Here is a 21,029-nt window from a genome sequence, read left to right on the forward strand (position 1 = left end):
AATTGATGTAAACAAGTTTTATTTTTATTTTTTAGTAAAAAGAAACAATAGTTTTCACATAATAATAAATAATAAAACTTGAAACTCTTTATTACAACAAATTGTTTTTATTTCGAAATTATCCATAATTGGTTCATATAATACATATACGTAGGGATGGTAAATTCTTTCGCTTGACTTAATAAAGAAAATTTAGTTTAATTATAAAATAATTAATGTCCGCAAATAATAAACAGACATAAAATTTTAAAATATTACATTAAAACTTTTATTTATAGGATTAAATAAAATTTAAAATCAAAAGTACGTATAACGTACAATGTATTAAAAGAAAAAAAATTTACTTATGAATAAATTTACTTATTACTAAATTATAAAAATTATAATAAAAGAAAAATAAATGATAAATTTATCTAGTAATTAATTATGAAAGTTTTTAAAACAATAAAATAAAAATAAAATAAAATATAATTATTGAATACTATATAAACATATACATAAAATTATACATACATAAAAACTTTATATATAAAATTAATTATGTTACTTTTAATTCAAAAAAAAATATTCAGAATATTAAGGAACTTCATTAATAACAAATAATATGACTATAAAGCTTTTGTTATATTAAAAACGCGTGTCTTAATAATTAATTTAAAACTAATATAATCAATAATAATTTCAATTTCAAAACTTCAATAATATTCCTGTGTGTTGCAGATGCTAATTTTTCGGATTTTCCGTATATACAATATTTAACACGTAAGTTGTTTTTTTTACAGGTAAACCAGATGAAGTCAATATGTAAATAATAAATAAATTACAATAAAATTGGTAATACCAGAGAAATTTGTTTTAGATTAAAACATACCTCAACCGTTCTGTGAATGAAATGTTTTATTCTAATTGAAGTATGGAACAGACGATTTATATTCGATTATTTTAATAATATAATATTTTAATAAATAATTAAAATATAGTAAAATTTATACAAGGAGCATTTCCCCGTACATAGATTCCAGAAGCTGTGACGTACAATAACCGTCTCCATGTCAAGCAAATGCACTGTATTGCTAGTGTGTCATTCATATTGTAATCAAGTATCAGAAAATTGCACATCATTCCAATCCATGCAATCAAGTTATATATATCTTGTGGTATATATTTAAGCAACAAATTGCTTTCATATCAAGCTAAAAGAAAGCAAAGGATTCGAATAAGTTCATTTATTGCTGAAACGATGGTACGGAAACTTTTTGTCAAATTTTTTAACCATATAGATCATATGCAGTAGTTCTGCAATGAAGTGTGGTCCCTTAAATGTACGGTCACAGGTATCTTAAAATTTCAGAAGATTTCAGATTTCTTATCAAATAAACATAATTCCCTTCAAATATTAAAAACTTATAAAAAATCTTCTCATACAAGACACTATACGTGTTTTTTTTACACCTCAGTGCAATAATTAATATATTTCAATTCACTTTCATGTCCTCAGAAATATTTTTATTTCATAGAAACCTAGTTTATGTCAAATATGAGATGAATTTCAATTTCAAATGCCCGCTGTCATAGAAAAAATTAGTAAAATCAAGAATTTTATTAATTTGAAAATTTTTTTATATCTTTCAGATCCGCCGGAAATCATTAAGAAGCCACAAAATCAAGGCGTACGTGTAGGAGGAGTCGCCAGTTTTTATTGTGCAGCGCGTGGTGATCCACCACCGTCGATAGTTTGGCGTAAGAATGCTAAGAAAGTATCAGGTAAGCTTTTCATTTTTTATTACTCTTCAGAAACTAAAGTAATATAAACACTGTAAATTGGGACATATAAAAAGACTCAATACAGTCATCAAAACACGTTTATTATTATTCTACTGAAGAGTAGTGCCTGTCAGACTTCAAAACTTACTTAGTCTAAGAATCTTACTTAGATAAGAATCATATCAGTCAGCGTCTCAACAAAAATGGAATCTACTTAATACTACTGTATAGGTGCTGACAGATCACCACGTCTTACAATAAAGATGGTTCTATACAATAATGCTTTTATCACTATACTATACCACTAAACCGTACTGCTCTAAAACACACAACACTACACTAAAATAATAGGATGCTGCCAGACAATAATTTCTCAGTTGCAATTGTTCTAGAAAACCTCACAGATTACTTCAGAAAATCCTTAAATTTTCAAAACCATGCTTAACTAAAAAGGATCCTATGAGTTTCGAAACAGTGACTCAGTATCGTCTAATTACATGAACTGCACAACGGCTCTGAAACCTCCAAGTTCAGGGAATTAATATATCAACGTAGAAATAGTATACGACCCCATCACGTTAATAGTACGGTGTTCTTTTCATTTTAACTCACTTTTTAAGTACTTAATCATGCGTTGAAAATTGCAAAGCAGACGAATATTATGTAAATTGCTGCTGAATTTTTTCTGTATTGAATTTTTTAACAAAAGATGGAAAGACAACGATATGTAGGCATCTGTATGCAATCTAGTCATTTTCCGATAAAAGGAAATCCAAAACTCTCATTGGATGCCCCGTAGATACATCGGTCTTTTGGTAGGCCTACTTAGAGGTTACTGTAAACTAGGGAATCGTGTTAGAAGATTAGGTCTTTCGTTCAAACAAATCTGTCGCAGTTGTAGGGAAGACGTTGAGAATGCCTCTCATCTACTATGTTTTTGCCCAGCTCATGCACGGCGGCGACTTAGCACTTGTGGAGCCCCCTTTCGTAAGGACCTGAATCAGTTGTAGAACCTGAAATTAAATAGCATTTTATGCTTCGTTAAAGGTTCTAGGTGGTTTTAAACCCTGAGCTTTTCCTACATATACAGTAACACAATGGGCCAATAAGCCTAAGTGGATCTACTAAGGATCGCCGGTATAACCTTCTTCTCTCTTCTTATTTGGCACTACAGTCCAGTATGAACCTTGGCCTCCCGGTATATCCTAGCCTAACCTAATGATGCATTACTGATGGCGGCATAGTCAATTAGAAAATATGTACCAATAGGGGAATAGGGGTCGGGTTTGTTTGGAAAAACTATCCTTTCGTCACATTGTTAAATTAAATTTAATAATAATGTTATAATTATGAATGATTTCCACTTGTTATTATCGTTTCCATAATTAAAGCTAGTTTCTATTAGTCGTTAGGGTCATATTTCTGCATTTTTACGTAATACTAAAAATCATCATATAACTAAGTTTTGTTTCCTGAACGATCTTTAGTTGTTTTGACTTTGTATGGTTTTTCATTTGATACAAAAAATTAATCGGGTGTGGTATTGCATTTCTTTTGATTTATAAGTGAACCACAATTCTAGTATATTTCTAATAATCTATTATATTGTTTTAATTTTCAGTAGTTGTTTTTTTTAACATGAAAAAAATTCATATTATATGCGCATTTTCTTTTAGGGACTCAATCCCGTTACACTGTTCTGGAGCAACCTGGTGGTATATCAATTTTACGTATTGAGCCGGTACGCGCAGGTCGTGATGATGCACCATATGAATGCGTAGCAGAAAATGGTGTTGGAGATGCGGTGTCCGCTGATGCAACGTTAACTGTTTACGAAGGTAAGTGATTATAAATAATATGGAGTTATGTCTATGAATTCACTGAAGCGCTAAAAATAATTTATTCTCGCCTATAATGCTGCAATATTTTCTGAATCAAAATTCTACTCTCCTTAAATATATAATTTATAATTTATTTTAATGTGCTATCAAAATCAATTTGTAATAATTAAATAAACAATACCCCTAAATTAACTAAGCTGCATCTACTTTTGACATACGTTTCCTTGATGAAGCAGAGAGAATAGAAAAAGTCGAAACTAACTTTATGGCTATAAACTATAACCATATTCTTAACTACAAAAAGGCAACGAAAATAAATTACATTAATTTTAAATACCTTATGCAAGTACACAAGTGGAACGTAATATAACAACGTAACGTAAACTTAAGTGTTTCCGTGCGTGAGCATGTCTACGTAATGTTGAGCACATCAACACACAAGGCAACCACTGTTTACACTCTTGCGGAATGGTTTTTACTAGGAGGAGGGGTGCGCAGATAACTATAAAATGTTTTAAAACTATTTTTATAGTCTCTCGTTGTAAAAAGGATATGCTTTTTTGTTCTGATACACCTTTGTAGATAAAATTTACAACCTTCTAGTCTAATCATCTTACGTGCATTAAGTGTACACGTCTGTTTTTATATAAAACCTCACTTGAAACTTACTGACTACGTGTGAAATTCTGCTCTTCAGGTACCAGGCAAAGCAAAGCATAAGTGCTTTAGTGTTTAGTCCATTGTGGGTGTTAATTGGTTCTTGTATAAACATATGCTTGTGTTTATATGTAATTATATAGATATTACTTTTATTACGTAAAAAGTTCTATGCCATTTTATATTAAAATACTCTTAAACTTAATTGAATTTTTGAATAGAAAATTTGAAGCTTTTTTGCTTCCGTCTGTGTGTTTTAATTTATGCATTTATGAATCCAGAAACCGACTTTGGAAGTCTTTTTGCTGTTAAGTTTGATAACGTTTGGTCTGTGTTGTTCTGTGGGAGTGTAGATTGTTTCAGGATTGATGTACACAATTTTTAAAGACTAGGATTGCTTTTTTACCTGAGTTCAAATGTTTTTTTTGTTTTTTTCAAATAAAGTCACTTAATTTGAAGTGCTATTTAATTACATGGCTAGCAAACTCATTGAGAATAAAAATATTTTAGTATTGAAGAAGAAGTATAAGATAGATATTGATATGGAAAAAGGTAAAGAAACAGAAATGCATTGTACAAGATGAAGAGGATAGACTAAAATAACAGAAAAGAGAGAAATAAATGTTAAAATATACACGTAAATGGATTACGTTCTCAACTCTATTAATAAAATTACAGTCAAAAGCATAAAAATTCAGTGTAAAAATCATGCAATAAATTTTAAGACAGCAATATAGGTATGTGAAAGAAACCACCAAGACGAAAAGCAGAAGAACTTTTAAAAATCAAACCAAAAATAAACAAAAGTACCAGTTGACAGTAAAAAAGTAGTGGCTAGCTAAAGAGCAAGCTAATAACAGAATAAATAGGCGAGACAAAGGTACGGGTACGAATACAAAAACAGTTTTGCAAAAACTGCTGCAAAAAGCAAAGTGACAGCTAAAAGCATCAGAAATGTGTTAAATCCTAAATCCTTATTCTGATAATATTTTAAAAAATATTTATGTGCAAGAAACTAAATTTAAATTAAATTTAAGTTTTGTTTAACTGTGTAAAAGTTGAAATAAAATATAAATGTTTTTTGAATAAGTGTCTGTCATGCTCAGAAATGCGTTAACTCACAAAATAAAAAACCACCAATGTCATCATTAAATGGATTAAATATGTTAAACATTTTAAATGAAAGTGTGGTTTCCAAATATTAATATATAAACAAACTGAATATGCAGACTGAATAGCGCATTAGTTATACGCAACTTTAGTCCATTCCCAACTTTAGTCGATTCCCAACTTTAGTCGATAGAGATTATGGCAGACAGAGTGTAGCTGAAACCGGACCCACAATAAAAAACTAAAAGATAGATTGAAAGTAGAATTGTATATATATCTAAGATTGCCTGAGACTGTGACTATGACGAATACTGAGACCAAAGTCAAGATTTTTATTTTAGTTCAGATTAAGATTGATAACGATGATAAGGATTGGTACTAAAGTACATCATTAAAACTGACATTGAGAATGAATGGAAATTAGTATCAACACAATATTAACATTTACATCACATATGAAAGAAGTTAGCTCTAAGTTAGCTTGAACACTAAGATATAAATTAAATAGAATATTACATTTGGTGCTAAAAGTAAAACTGAGATTAGCTAAAATTAACTAAAATTATGACCATAAAATTTACAATTAAAGTAAGAATAGCATTAAAACTAAGACTAAGGCTTCAACTAAAGCTGGAAATATTTCAATTTTTATTGACAAAAATAATGAAACTGGAGCTGCAATTTGAATTGTGCTAGAGATTGACTTTCTGGGTTCACACCGAAACACAGACTGACACTATAATCTCGACGGTATAACCCTGAATAATGTTGAGGCTTTGGGCAAAACTAGGACTAAAACTGAAAACTAGTTTTGAACTAATTAAATTTGGCTACTATAGCTAACGTTAGGTGGACATATAGATGAAATCTGAGATTAAGACAGAATAAGAATGGGCCTTTTAATCAAGAATAACCCTAGATACAAATTGATGTCGAAACTAAAAATTAGTTTGTCAATAAGACTGAGTCTCTAGCCAATATTGAAACTACAGTTCTACACTAAGATTTATGTTCAGGTGGTTTTCATAATTATTGTTTAAAACTCTTGATATTGAAATATAGTGATGTATAAAAAATCACAATAAGTTGAAACAAAAAATTCAAAAACAGTACTTGTAGCTATCACACACTTAAATCACACAATCTCATTAGAAATCATATTTCCGACAATGAACATTTTTTCAATATTACTAACGAATTTATGGTTCATTTGTTAATGAAGAAATACAGTATAATCTCGTATATATGGCAGCTGAAGCTGAAAGACCACAATTTCTTTTACTTTGGCCAGTATTTCAGCTATTCTGCTTAAACTCCTATGCTTATGATTTATACAGCATTTCTTTTTAATTGCGCAAAATTTTTAACGCAATATTTTATATATACTTTTAGGCGCCCTCAAAAATTGGTTAATGTACATAAAAGCAGTTTGTACATTTTAATATAATTAAACTTAGTTGATGGTTCGGTTTCATGTAAAAACAATTTATCAACTTTACACGTAATAAGCATGTAATATTCTAACTTGTAAAAAGTTATAATTGCTGTGAAATTTTTGTGGCATACTTTTAGCCGTTTAAGTTTGATAGTTTAACCACAAAAATTTTGGTTTCTCATAATACGTACATTATTTTAAAATTGGTTAGAGTACATTCCTGTTCACATTTTATAATTACTTATATACTATTATATTTACAGCTCAAATAAATAAAATTAGCTTGCTGGTCTGAAACCGAAATTTGGTTTAAAATTGTATGCTAACTTATAATTGTGTTAGTTTACAACACTCAAAATATGTAGTGTAGAATCATGATTTAGAATTTTGTTTCTATTAATAAAAATAATGTTTATGACATTATAATATATTCCTGATAATAAGTAAAACTATGTACATATGTAATTTATTTCTAAATACCACTGATAATCAAAATTTGATAATATTCCAAAGTGCTGTAGGGTTAACCAAAAAATTTATTTAATTAAAACTATAGTTTCTGTCGTTTTCTATCTTTATTGTTTCTCTTTTTGTATATAAATAAATCGTTTGTATGTCATACGAATTTTTTTATAAATTTATATTAGATGAGTGCACTGTTCATATTTGTTGAACATAAGTTCTTACAAAAGTAAGATCTTTTGTTAATATTTTTTTTTTTATTTGCGGTACTTGAAACTTCTGCTCTTCGATATTTTAAAATATTAGCTAGCTTATCTAAATATTTATCAATTGAAATTATATTTTAAAATAAAATCTATGGCATTTTAATTATATTCGAACCCTTAAAATATATAATTTCCTTTACGTCAGTTCAAGAAGTGTGTGTGATTTTGGAATTACTGGTTGAGTTCTTTATAAAGCTATCCAATAAACGTTTCATTTATTTTTATAGTAGATTAATAATGAGATAAAAATATTTAAGTGACAGATTTCTCGTGCATGTTACCCAAAAGACATCGGCATGGGTCATTTGGTGGCATAAAAAATTTTATTTATATGTAACACATTTGCATTTAGGTATGAATGCATTAGTGGTAGTAGTTTTATTCTTTCATTTTAAAATTTAATAATACAAAGAAATTTATAAATAAGTCTGGTATATGTATAAAGCTTGTAGGTATGATAATTTTGACGTCTGCATTAGGCTTAGATAAGTATTTTAAGTACTTGTGATATTATAACTTAACAAATAATAGGACTAGATTAGATTTTAAATGGGTTAGGAACTTGACACCACGTCACTGCATCAGGAGTAGCAGTTAAGAACGTCAATATGTGCTTTGAAGTGATATTGCCTAATTCCGTTATAAGTGGATTGACAGTTGAAAGGTACCGAAGTCTGAGTCTCGCGAGACTATCACAGTGACAGAGAATGTGTTCTGCTGTGTCCTTAACATATTATACCTACAATTTTTTGGATTATACTTCACGGGGTCATATTAGTTGTTAGTCTTATTATAATTAAAATTCGAAGTTATATCACAGTTAATTGCATTTATATAATTCATATATTCTTGTGATTATTACTTATTGTCATTTATTTCTCTAATATACATTCTCTAAAATAGTTTTAATAACGATATAACCAAAAATGTAAAATTCATCGCATTAAATTACTTATTAGCCTAACAGCGTTTGCACCAAAAATTATATTACTTATACGTACTAAGCGCGACTAACTCTACTTTTACAAAGTTACCCAGCAATTATATACTGTGGTCTTCCGCTTTATTATGGTTTTTTTGTGATTTAACATTTTCTGTTTAAGTTATTTTTTGTTTTTGTTTTTGTTTTTATTTTTGTTTTGTTTTATTTTTGCAAAATGTGAACACATTACTTTCCATTATATTATTTCTTTTTTATGCATTTTTTGTTGTTTTTGTTGTTTTTGTGTAAAAACAGTAAACATATGTTGCGCGCATATACCACGAAAAACTTCATTTTAATAATAATTCGTAGCAGCACTCCAGGCGCTCAACAGTGAATTATGCGGATGCAGTCTGTGCGTCTATGCGGGCATGTGTTGTACTAATGCAATATTATTACGAAATAATGAAAAATTATGTGAATTTTAATAATGTACAACATAAAGCAAACGTTATTTAGTGTAGTGTTGTTGTCGTTTATGGTTGGTTTTGGCCTTCATTTTATGTGTTGCTTGCTGTTTGCCGCTTGCATACAAAAAGCAAAATTGTTTAATTTGTATTGCATACTTTGAGGCAACTGCGGGCAATATTATTATATTAGCCAAACTGAAAGCCAGTAAAGTCATCAACTCTATGTACACATGTTCAAATTGGCGTGTGTGTACTAACGTCTGATATAATAAACAATTTTAATTATTTTTAGCTTTAATTTAAATTCGATATGAAGTGAACATAAATCGATTTCCGTTTCATTTAAGTTTTCTTCTTAACTTTATTTTATCCTTTTATAATGAGTAAGAAAAAAAAATTGAATTGCAATTTTAAAATCTGCAAATAATAAATTCGTTTAGTTTTTGTGCAAATTTCCAACTTTAGCCGACTTACACTAATTTCCTAAAATACGATTTCATTAATCTCACTTTTCGGCAATAAACGTTTTAACGTTTTTTACTTCAATGCAAGCCAAGGCGGAAAAAGTGCTTGCCGTACAGCACAATTTCAGTGCTTTTGTTCTGGTAGTCTCTTGCTGTCCTGGTAGGCGTAGTGTGCGCTTAGCCCAATTAATGCAGCTATAATGCGCTTTATGTGATTAAAAAAATTACTCCAAAAAAGCACTAAATTTTTGATTTATTTTTTTTTTTGATGCATCTTTTTTGCTTAAAACTTTGGCTTATTAAAGTTTTACGAAAATTTGCTACAAAACTTTAAGCAACAAAATTAAAACAAAATAAAATGAAGTGGTATAAAATGTTGGTAAAAAATTGCATTCTAATTTCTGTTCACCATCGGAAAAGTTTACCCTTGCTTTAGTTTTGTAATTTTATGAGTTACACATGCTTTTGAGTTGGTCCTCCGGTCTTGCGAATCTGCTGCTGCTAGTGGGTTTTAATGCCTTACATATGCCACATGCCACATGCGCACCATTACGTTTTAGTTGGGTCATGCCGCTGCCTTTCCAACACTGCACTGCAATGCACTGCACTACACTACACTGAGCTATACAACACTTTGTGTAAGTTTAATTTTTACCATCGTTTTTGTCATAAAATTTTTTAAGTTTGGTGCACTTGCAAGGACGAATATTTTAAGGAATTATTTTGCCTAAATTACGACAAGAAATATGATAGTTGAGTAAATTTAAGAAAACCTACTATTGATAGAGAAACCAAATGTTTAATAATTTTTGCGTTGGAAAATACTTTTTATATTGTTACATTTAAGGAAAAACTTCAATATGGAGCTCAACACAAAATCAATTCAATTGCATCTTTAAGAAATTTCTACCAAATTAATAAAAATGCTATTGCTAACTCAGTGGTTTTATTAAATAGCAAAAATAAGAGCTGGATTTAAAAACAAAACATTAAAACAGTTCAGATGGTTGAACACTAAACACTTTAAGAATTTTTCTTATTCCTTTTAAGAATTCTTATTCTTCTTAATAATAAAAATACTAGTGATTCTTATCGACTCTGTCATGAGGAGAAGGGAACATCAGGACATAGTCTATGCAACGACCCAGCGGCGGCAAGACGTAGACTTGACGACCATAGAAGCGGGATTTTAGTTCCAAATTAAATAAATAAAATCAAGCCAACAGCACTTATGAGATATATGAATAGTCAAAAATTATTTTAGTTGGGTCTTTAAACACAGAATAGATATTTTTGGTCGGGGTGCATTTATAGCCAATTACTTAATAAAAACAAATAGTGAAATTTTCATTTTTGATTGGTTATTCTGAGGCAAAATATATAACACTCGAGAGTATCAAATTCTAGGTATTCGATTGGAGAACAATACTTGACTGATCTAGGGCAAATCTAGGACTCAAAAATCTTTTCTCTCATATGACATAAAGTTTTATAAAATCATATAAATGCTTTGTTAAATTTAATAGTACGTCGCGCTCAGATACACACATCGATTTGATACTATATATATAGAGAGCTATAAAGAGAACTTAAAACATATACCACAGACTAATTATATTCGTTTAAGTATTCATCAATTAATTCACATTTGTTACAATATTTTCTGGAAAATTATATGTATATAAGCAAAATGGTCTTAATTTTAATTACATTAGACTCTGGATATTATGAAATATATATATGTAGCTCTTTTTTTTATTTGGAATGCATTATATATGTAATTTTCTTAATTAGAGAAAACATTTTTGATGTGTTCGTCATTTATAAAAAATTTTATTGTTAATTACTTAAAGAGTTTATTATAGCTGATATTCCTTAAACTGGAAGTCTATTGTATATCAGACATATCAATATATATTGAAATAAGTTTTTAATTAAGCTTAATATTATAATTTTTCAATACTGTGAATCATACAAAATCACAAACTATTCAGTAAACTTTATAGTGGCTTGTGTAATAAAATGCGAAGGATATAACGAAGGAAAATCCTTAGATAGAACGAGTAAATGAAATATGATAAATATATATTAAGTTTTGGATAAAAATAAAAACATAAAATTATAGCAATAGTTTGTGACGCTTCGAAATTGTAGTCGTAAAGTTATATTACAGTTAATCTTAATTTAATAGTTATTATAAAAAAGAAACTAGTTAGATTAAAACAAAATTCATTATGCGTTTTCGTAGAATATAAGTAAAAATGTATATGACGTAGTGTAGAACAGAAGTTAAGATATGTATAAGACATCTTTTGGAGGAAAAAATAACTCCAAGATTTTGTGATACATTTCAGTTATGATGTGAAGATGATCTTTTGACAAAATTCAATATATGGTAGTTGAATATGGTGCTTGCTACATATAAAGGAAAAACAGTTGAAATTATCATCATAAACTCAAATACAAAAATTAAATCTATTACTCATGTTTTTAAAAATGCATCGTTTAATGTTTAACGAAGCTTCATTCAAGCACTTTTTATATGAATGATATCCTGAATTATTATAAAATAAATTTTATTTGTGAATTGTGATGTATACTATTTAATATGTTTTATAATCAGTATTGAGCTTTGATAGAAACTATAAATTTGTGTTTTTTTTATTGTATTGAGATTGCACCTAGTCTACTTAAACTAATTAGCAATATTGACGTAGTGTAAAATATGATATGTAAGCGTTAGTATCATAAAGGCAAAAGTCGGCTGATTTAGTGTGTTGGGTTGAGTTTCTTACTCTTATATGTTTGGTATTGCAAAATTTTCTTTTTGTTACTGAACTTTTGTAATAAAATATGTCACATTAAAGCATTATTATTTGCAAGTGTTTTAAAACTTTAACATTATTTCTTAGTCTGCAATTTTATTATTGTTAGTTTAGGTTTTTATATTGTTTTTTGTACAAACCTTTAATGTATTTTCAATTTAACACCATACCTTTAGCAAGTAAACTGGTCCTTATATTCTGTTCTCTGCTTTTATCAATTTTGACCTATTTAACATGAATTAACGTACAATAACTTGTACTAAAAATGTATATAACAATTTCAATTATATAAAATAGACCAAAGTATGTCTTTTTCGCCTGAAAGTATGTCTCTTGTGTGCGGCTGCATACGAGTATGTGAATTTTGTGCTTGAACACTGCTCAGATTTCCACACGTTTAGAGGCAACGAGATTTTTTAAATAAAAATTCACAACTGCAATGCGCACAATATGTCGAATGTGTAAAAAATTCATAAAAGGAGTCTAAAGTGCTGAAGAAAATGACACATGTGCCAGTGTTGCCAACACAGTACCATGCCAACAGAATTTCCCTGAATGGTTGCACTGGCTCTGCTGGCTTTGCTGGCTGTTTATGTGGAGGGAAATATTTTTTTTTTGATTTCTTAAATAATTTTTTCGACACTCCTTTAGTGTTCATAATAGTGGAGCTGTTGCTGTTGGCTCTAGTACGGCTTGTCTCTTTAGGAACTGACAGCAAAGTTGGTCGCGTACCGCAAATATAATTTCAAATCATAAAATGAAATTTCTTGACAAGAATTAAGTTTTGGTGTTGTGAAAAGAGCGCCTGAATGGCTGTAAAAACACTATAAGTTTCTATTTTCTAGCTTACTTTCCATTTTATACGTATTTTCTTTCATCACTTTTTAGACCTCACGAATCACTCCTTTTAGCGCACTTTGGGCTCATTTTTATTATTATGTTTTTTTTTTTTTTGTTAAAATTTAACTTGGCTTAGTTTGTCTGAAATTTGCCATGAAGAAATAGTATGAAAATTCATTATTCATGCATTGTGAGGTCGATATCTCTGAGTTTAAATAAAACTTATATTCTGTACGTGCCTAATACTCCAATTGGCATGTTTGCTGTAGTACAGAGCACTTGTCTGGCGACAAACACAAAATTCAAGGCATTTCTGTTTCTTTGGGTTATGGGGAAATGCTAAGAAAATTAATTTTGAAATATCAAAGATTTTGAATATATATTGTTTGCCTATAAGAAAGAACTATTCGTTAACAAGAGAGAGTCAGAATTTACATATAGAAATTTCATTAAGTGATTTTTCGTATCAACCATGATCTGAAACCGTATTTCAGATGCCGCCCAATATCCACGTATAATTGTATTATCATTTCAAAAGTTTAAACAAGCGTTCTTTACATGCAGTCCCATTAGTTACGATGGAAATATATTGTAGGCTATGCTGTATATTCCTAACAGCATTCTTCATGTTCTTACCCATAAACATTATCCAGTAGTAACAAATCATACGATCTCGGTGACCAATACACATGAAATATTTTTTACGCAAAAAAGCCAAAACTGTGCGTGTTGTGTGCCTTCTGGCCTTATGCTGCTGAAACCGTTTTTCAGCATCTATATCTTCAATTTCAGGGCGGAACAAATTGTTAATAATATGAGTGCAGCGATAAGATGTATCACACCTCCGTAGTTTTAAACATATACAGTGACTCTTCGTGGACGCAATGATCTTTCGAGTATTACATATGGTCTTTTACTGCTCCAACAATTTTGTTATAAGTTTTCTTGATTTTTACTTGGTCACGTATTAATAATTGATATATACTGCAGGATGATGATCTTCTACAGAACATGATACAGAATACAGTCAAATCAGGACCATGAATAACCCTTTGTTAGTTAAATTCGATCACTGCACATACCATATGCATATAACCATTATAAATAATTCTTGTTTCAGATGTTGCAACAAAATTTGTTATAAATTTAATTTTGCAATATATTTTGATCTATTTTTGTTTTATTTTTTTTTTGCGTTCTACTTTCACTTTTCCTGACAAATTGCTGTTTTATATATCAAAATTCGCATTTCCATTTTAAAATTCAAGCACTTTTTCCTATTTTATTATTTTGTATTTTTTTTTTCTAAATCTGTATCAAACTCGTCTGATTTTATAGCAACATAATGCCATGCCAGTCTTTGTTTTATAATATCGCTGATTTATTGCCCGCAATAGATAATGCTATTGTTGCTGCCATTATTGTTGCTGTTGCTGTTGTTTTTGTAGTTGCTGTTAGACTCTCATATATTTTGCAATATGCGTAACTGCTGTGTTGCTCTAGTCGCTACTAGTATTATTACTGCTGCTGTCAATGTCGATGTCGATGTAGCTGCAACTGTTGGTGTTGCCATCGTCCACAGCGTAACAATTTTAGTACTAAATCACTTGATTATTTTAACTCGTAAATTTTTTGCTTTATACTTTATATATAGTAAAATATCAAAGAAAACAAAACAAAACAAAGCAAAAACCAAACACAAAAACAGAAAGAAACAAAAACATTTTTAGCTGTTTTTTTTCTCTTACTACTCGCTGAAAACCATAACAAAAGATAGATTATTTGTGGGTTCATTTTGCAGCTTAGCTTACCTAAACTCTCTATGTACCATAAAGAGACCATCCATATATATTATATATATTATATATATAATATATATATTATATATTATATATATATATATATATAAATAATTTCCTAAAAAACAGGTACACTAAAATATACTGAGATACTTTTTGCACCTTTTGCAGGTCAAATACAATAAACATAAATTTCAGTAGATTATGTTGCTTTATGTTTCGCTAGTAAATTTAGGCCAACAATAAAATTGTATATTACTTGGTAAATGTTTATCCACGAACTATATCTGCATTAGAGAGGTTCTGTTGTGTTGGCACTAGAGTGCAATAGCCACCGCAGCAACACAAAGATTCGTGGTTTCTAGTTACTGCCGGTTTTATCTTGAATAGGAAAGCAATTTTTGTTAAGATCCTATTGAGTTTGTAAAATATATTCAAAATGCACGTGCAAAAAAACCATACAAGTTGCATACTTAAGTACGTATAAGTAGTTTATTCGTCTACATTAGTGATGAATAAATTAAGGTGATACCATTGCAGTTACTCTATCAACCTTATAAGAGTGCAATTCATTACAGAGGCTCAGGAACCAAAAAAAAAACATAAAACAAAAAAATATAGTAGCTTTATATGTTCTTCAACAACCACACAAAAGTAATCACGTCACACATTAGTTATAAGGTATTGATTTCTATGCAAGTTGTAACAGTCAGAACTCTTAATTTATGGTACCTAGGTCCTGGCATACCTATATAGAGCTGCTATAAGATAAATCTTGGTATCATTATATATTGCTAAGTGTAGGGTTCCAGGGTGTATCACGTAAAGTATCATGCATCGATTTCTGCCGTTGAGTCAACCTTATAAAAAATTAAAAGATCTGTGTATCTACATAGATAGTTAAGCAGCACTCAATTTAGTCAATGCTTCTTGGAAGTTATCTTCGAGGCTTTGGTAGAATAGTATTACATGCTACAAAAACTGGTAAACAAAAGTAGGGATAATGAGCGCACAGACAAACTCGCATGGTTTGGATCAGACATATAATTCTTTAGATCGGTAGCTTCTTATTGTGGGATCAGTCGGTCTACAATGAGGACTCTAATAGTAAAAGTAGCTTGTGACTGAAAAAATGTTGATTCTGGCATCGCACTTAACTAACTAATTTTTCCATACAATCACGATACAATATCTCTAATTGTACGATCCGAGCCTAATCAGAGCCTTTAGTTACATTATTTGCGACTGTCTAGATTTCTGGGGCAGTAGTTTTGGTTTTCGACTTGTATTAGAATATCCTCAACAGCAGATGTGTTTAGTTTTAATTAAATGAGCAGAGTGTCTTCACTGAGGGTCAATAAGGAGCATAAAATATCAGTGTCCATAATCGCAGTTTTCCGCTTCGCTGGGTGCGAATACGTCGTCTATTCAATTGTATAATTTTGACTTGAAAATATTAAATGATTGCTAATTAAAAAATATTTTTGTTCTGCCACAAGAAATCTATTTCGAATAGAAAACAGTGTAGTAGTGTTGACATTTTCAAACTTTAAAATTATTTTAATTTTTGATCAAATGAAATAATTGAACTATTTTGAAACTTTTACCAACAATATTGCTATTTGAAGCACAATGCATTATATTATAATCATTAAATAAGAATTACATATACTATATTGCAAATAATATATATTTCGCTTTTCAGCTTTAAACCGTTTTTTTAATCCTTTAACCACTTTTTCCACGATCGACTCTTTTTCATTGTTGTCTAACTTTTCGAGATAAATTTTGATAGTTGTAGTTCTTATTTCTCCATCGACATTATAGAGATCATAGAGATAGAGAGAATAAACTTATATGAGACTGATATTCTTTCAATCTTTCTTTTAGTTTTATTTAGACATATATTTTATTGTTGTTATAATACTCCACCTAGAGGGAGAAGTCAAATTAACTTGAAAAAATATTTAAAAATTTACTTATGTGACTGATATATCATATATATATATATATATATACATATTGTTGTGATTACAATAACCAAATAGCTTTTATTAATAAAAAACAGTATTTATTGCAACACAAACTTTTATTATTTTTTAATACAACTTTAGAAACATTAACTAATTGACTGACTGACCAACTTACTGAAAAAATCTGAATAAATATTTTAAAATAAAATATTTTTAAATATCAGAGAATCTGACAATTTTAGCCTACTTTGTTGATTCTCACCACACAGCCCCTTCTAGAATTTGACGGCTGCATCACGACAAATTCTATCCATATTACACATTATTACTACCTCATAAGCCTCAATGGAAAACGCACTATTCTACCCACTCGAGTCACCTTCGGTGCTATCTGCTTGTTACTGTCATCATCTAACACCTTGACACTATCTTGACAACAACCTTCACCAGCTTCATTTGCAAAATATGCTGGTTTCACTCGATCCATGCTGACGTTCATCGTGCGTCCTCTTGCCCTTATTGTTAGAGTTTTCTCACCACGACATAAAATTTCATATGGGCCCTCATACGGCTGTTTCAGTGGTGGTCGCACAGCGTCATCACGTAAGAATACGTGCGTACTGCTTTTCAAATCTTTAAATACGAATGGCTTTTCCGTCATATGACGCGATGTTTGTAATGGCTTCAGTTCGCTCATAGTTTCCCTTAACTTCTTAACACACTCTGTTTGCGATACTTGCTTCAAATCACCATCAAACACTTCTCCTGGTAAACGTATATTTACCCCATAAATTAATTCCGACGGTGTCGCTTGCAAATCTTCTTTAAATGCCGCTCTTAATCCCATTACAACAATTGGCAAGGCCCTTGTCCATTCAACACTTGATTTACACTTCAGTGCAGACTTTAGCGTGCGATGAAAACGTTCGACAAGTCCATTTGACTGTGGATGATATGCTGTAGTTCGATGCCTTTCACACCCTAAAATTTTGGCTAGCTCATCGAAAAGCTTGGATTCAAATTGTCGTCCCTGGTCTGTCGTAATCCTTTTCGGCACACCATAATGCGCTATCCAATCCTTAATTAAAGCCTCAGCCACACATTCTGCCGTAATCTCCGCCAATGGTACCACCACCGGCCACCTTGAAAACCGGTCAATGCATGTCAGGCAATACCGCATACCATTACTATAAGGCAAAGGTCCCACGATATCAATATGAACATGCTCAAAACGTTGATCAGGAGCGTTGAAATCCTGCAACACAGTCCTGTTGTGCCGCTGGATTTTTGACTTTTGGCATGCCATGCATGTTTTCACCATTTGACTTATTTCAGTCTTCATTTTAGGCCAACAAAAACGAGAACTTATTAGTTTTATAGTTGCTTTTCTACCAGGATGAGCTAAATTGTGTAACATTTCGAACACTTGCGCTCGGAAGGACTTTGTAATAAACGGTCTCGGTTTCTTTCCGGATACATCACAATACACAGAAACACCCTCTGTAATTAACTCTACCAACTTGAGCTCCAGAGATGACGCTGTACAGTTTCTTATCAACTCGTTCATCTCTTGATCAACTTTCTGAGCTTCTGCCAACTTATCATAGTCTAGTGATCGTCTAACTCCAGCCACTACACTTTCGACTCGAGATAAAGCATCTGCGACCGTATATTTGCTGCCTGCTATATGCTGAATATCTGTTGTCAGCTGCCCGATAAAATCTAAATGGCGTAACTGGCGTTCTGATGCTTTTTCAGATCTTTGTAAGAAAGCAAATGTAATCGGTTTATGATCCGTTAGCACAGTGCAATTCCTGCCCTCAATCATGTACCTGAAATACTTGACCGCCATATATATAGCAAGTAGCTCGCGGTCATAAGTACTATATCTTTTTTGAGTCTCTTTCAGCCTTTTGGAATAGAATCCCAGCGGTTGCATCTGTCCATCTATAAGCTGTTGCAACACTGCTCCTACTGCAACATTGCTAGCATCCACATTTAGCACCAGTTTCGCATTCGGAGCCGGGTGTGCTAGCATTGCAGCATTCGCCAGATTATTCTTACACACTTCAAATATTTTCTCGGCCTCTGCTGTCCAATCAATCAGAGATCTATCATTTTTCTTATTTCCTTTTAATAGCGCGTGCAGGATGCCATGATTCTTTGCGGCATTCGGGAGGAAACGCCTGTAAAAATTAATTGAAGCAATAAACCTTCTTAACTCTCGTACTTCCTTCGGTTTTTTAAAATTTCTTATCGCTTCTACCTTTTCAGCTATAGGTCTAATTCCATCCCCATTTATCACATGACCCAGGAAGGTAACTTCTTTCATAAAAAACACACACTTTCCCAGATTGATTCTCAGACCATGATCACTTAATCGTTTGAACACTTCTCTTAAATGTATTTCGTGTTCCTTTTCATCAGCTGATGCTATACATATATCATCTATGTACGTTACCACATAACTCAGATTCTTTAGGACATCATTCATAAACCTTTGGAAAGTTTGCGCAGCATTGCATAAACCAAAAGTCATCATGTTAAACTCATATAAGCCGAACGGGGTTATTATCGCCGTTTTAGGTCGATCCTCCTCAGCAATCGGAATTTGATTGTAGGCCTTTTCCAAGTCAATGGTTGAGAAAATTTTCTTATTGTACAATATGCGAGTAAAATCATGTATATGGGGTATTGGATACCGGTCTGGTAGTGTTATTGAATTAAGCTTCCTATACTTACCACACGGTCTCCACTTACCATCCTTTTTCGCCACTAAATGCAACGGACTTGCCCAATTGCTGTTACTTGGTCTACAAATACCTTGTTTCGTCATAAATTCAAATTCCTTTCTCGCAATTTCAAATTTTTCAGGATTTAACCGCCGAGGTTTTGCATACACTGGCTGTCCCTTGGTAACAATTTGATGCTCTACTAGCGTAACCTTCGTGGCCACCTTATTACTAGTAGCCGGTTCCGTAATCTCTTTATAATCCCGCAGAATGTTATGTACCGGGCTAGTCGCATCAATTGTGCTTAGCTTCACGCAGTGCATCTCTCTCTTCGAACCCATTACCTGGAGGCCTGTAATGCCATCTAAAATTCTCCTGTTCTTCAGGTCAACTATCAAACCAAAATTATTCAAAAAATCCGCCCCTATTATTGGGTGATTTACCTTCGCCACTAGGAACTCCCACAGGAACTGTCTGCGCAACCCCAAATTGACTTGCACTAATTTCGTTCCATACGTGCTAATTTTCGCTCCGTTTGCTGCGTATAAATAATATTGCGTGGCTTCATTTTCAGGCTGCATTCTCTTTGGCAAAATTGAAACTTCCGCGTCTGTGTCTATTAGATAATTTATACCTGTTTTTTTATCTTTGAAGAACAAACGGCATGCTTTACCCTCTGCCACTTCACTCGCCGTCAGACGTGAAGTGGTGTTTAGTTTTCCGCTGAGTTTTGCGGTGGTTTGTACTGGCAAGGCTGAACACATTTTGTGGACCTCTCCTTGAACCGCCGATGATAAAAACAGATATTACCTCTTCTAGCACTTGATGACCGCCCTTTTCCACGATCTCTGTCATTGCTTCTTCCTCTTTTGCCCAACTGAATGACCAAATTATTTATCATGACTTTCAACTCGTCAATTTCCTTCCTCATCTCCTTCGGTTCATTCCTTTGTACTACACAAACCGTTTCTGTTTCCTGTACCTCAAATACCTTATCAGCCACTTTGGCCCACTGTGCAGAATCACCTTTCACTGCAGCTACGATTGTTCTAACTCCCACTGGCAGTCGCTGTAACCACAATGACTTTAGTACATCATCATTCATTGAATTGCCGGCCATTTCCTTCATTTTCTTCAGCAATTGAGTTGGTTTCATGTCTCCTAGCTCCAATTCTGTCAGCAACTTACGCAGCCTTTTGTGCTCCGATTCTGTGAATTCATATATTAACCGTTTCTTCAACGTCTCATATTTCAACACCTTCGGTGGATCTCGAATCACATCAACTATGCACTCCAGGTATTTCGGCTCTAAACTTGCTACTACATGATCAAACATTGTATCATCTTTCGTTATTCCCGCATTCCTGAACTGTGCTTCCATTTGCAGAAAAAAAAGGTCCGGATGCTCTCTTGAAAACATCATCGGCTTAACCGAAACCCGGTATACCTCCTTGTCAGTGCGACTTTCT

The 21,029-nt window shown here is 31.7% G+C and overlaps 2 protein-coding genes across 2 annotated transcripts in view; one reads left to right on the forward strand and one right to left on the reverse strand.

The window, feature by feature from the left end:
* The window catches only part of LOC119688601 (tyrosine-protein phosphatase Lar-like), a 103,577-nt gene extending 99,390 nt beyond the window's left edge, over positions 1-4,187 (forward strand). The window contains exons 2-4 of the mRNA XM_038103274.1: positions 1,633-1,764; positions 3,441-3,602; positions 4,138-4,187. Of these exons, the coding sequence (XP_037959202.1) occupies positions 1,633-1,764; positions 3,441-3,602; positions 4,138-4,187 (344 nt within the window). The remainder of the gene's footprint in view (positions 1-1,632; positions 1,765-3,440; positions 3,603-4,137) is intronic.
* A 16,085-nt stretch (positions 4,188-20,272) lies between these two features.
* Positions 20,273-20,941, reverse strand: LOC119688602. Its single transcript, XM_038103275.1, has one exon. It carries the CDS (start codon positions 20,939-20,941, stop codon positions 20,273-20,275), a length of 669 nt encoding a protein of 222 aa, XP_037959203.1.
* Positions 20,942-21,029: the final 88 nt, after the last annotated feature.

This window comes from Teleopsis dalmanni, chromosome X (assembly GCF_002237135.1).
Source record: "Teleopsis dalmanni isolate 2A chromosome X, ASM223713v2, whole genome shotgun sequence".
Taxonomy (NCBI): Eukaryota; Metazoa; Arthropoda; class Insecta; order Diptera; family Diopsidae; genus Teleopsis; species Teleopsis dalmanni.

Coding starts and splice junctions, on each gene's coding strand:
- LOC119688602 (XM_038103275.1), bottom strand. CDS start 20,941: ATGGAAGCACAGTTCAGGAATGCGGGAATAACGAAAGATGATACAATG.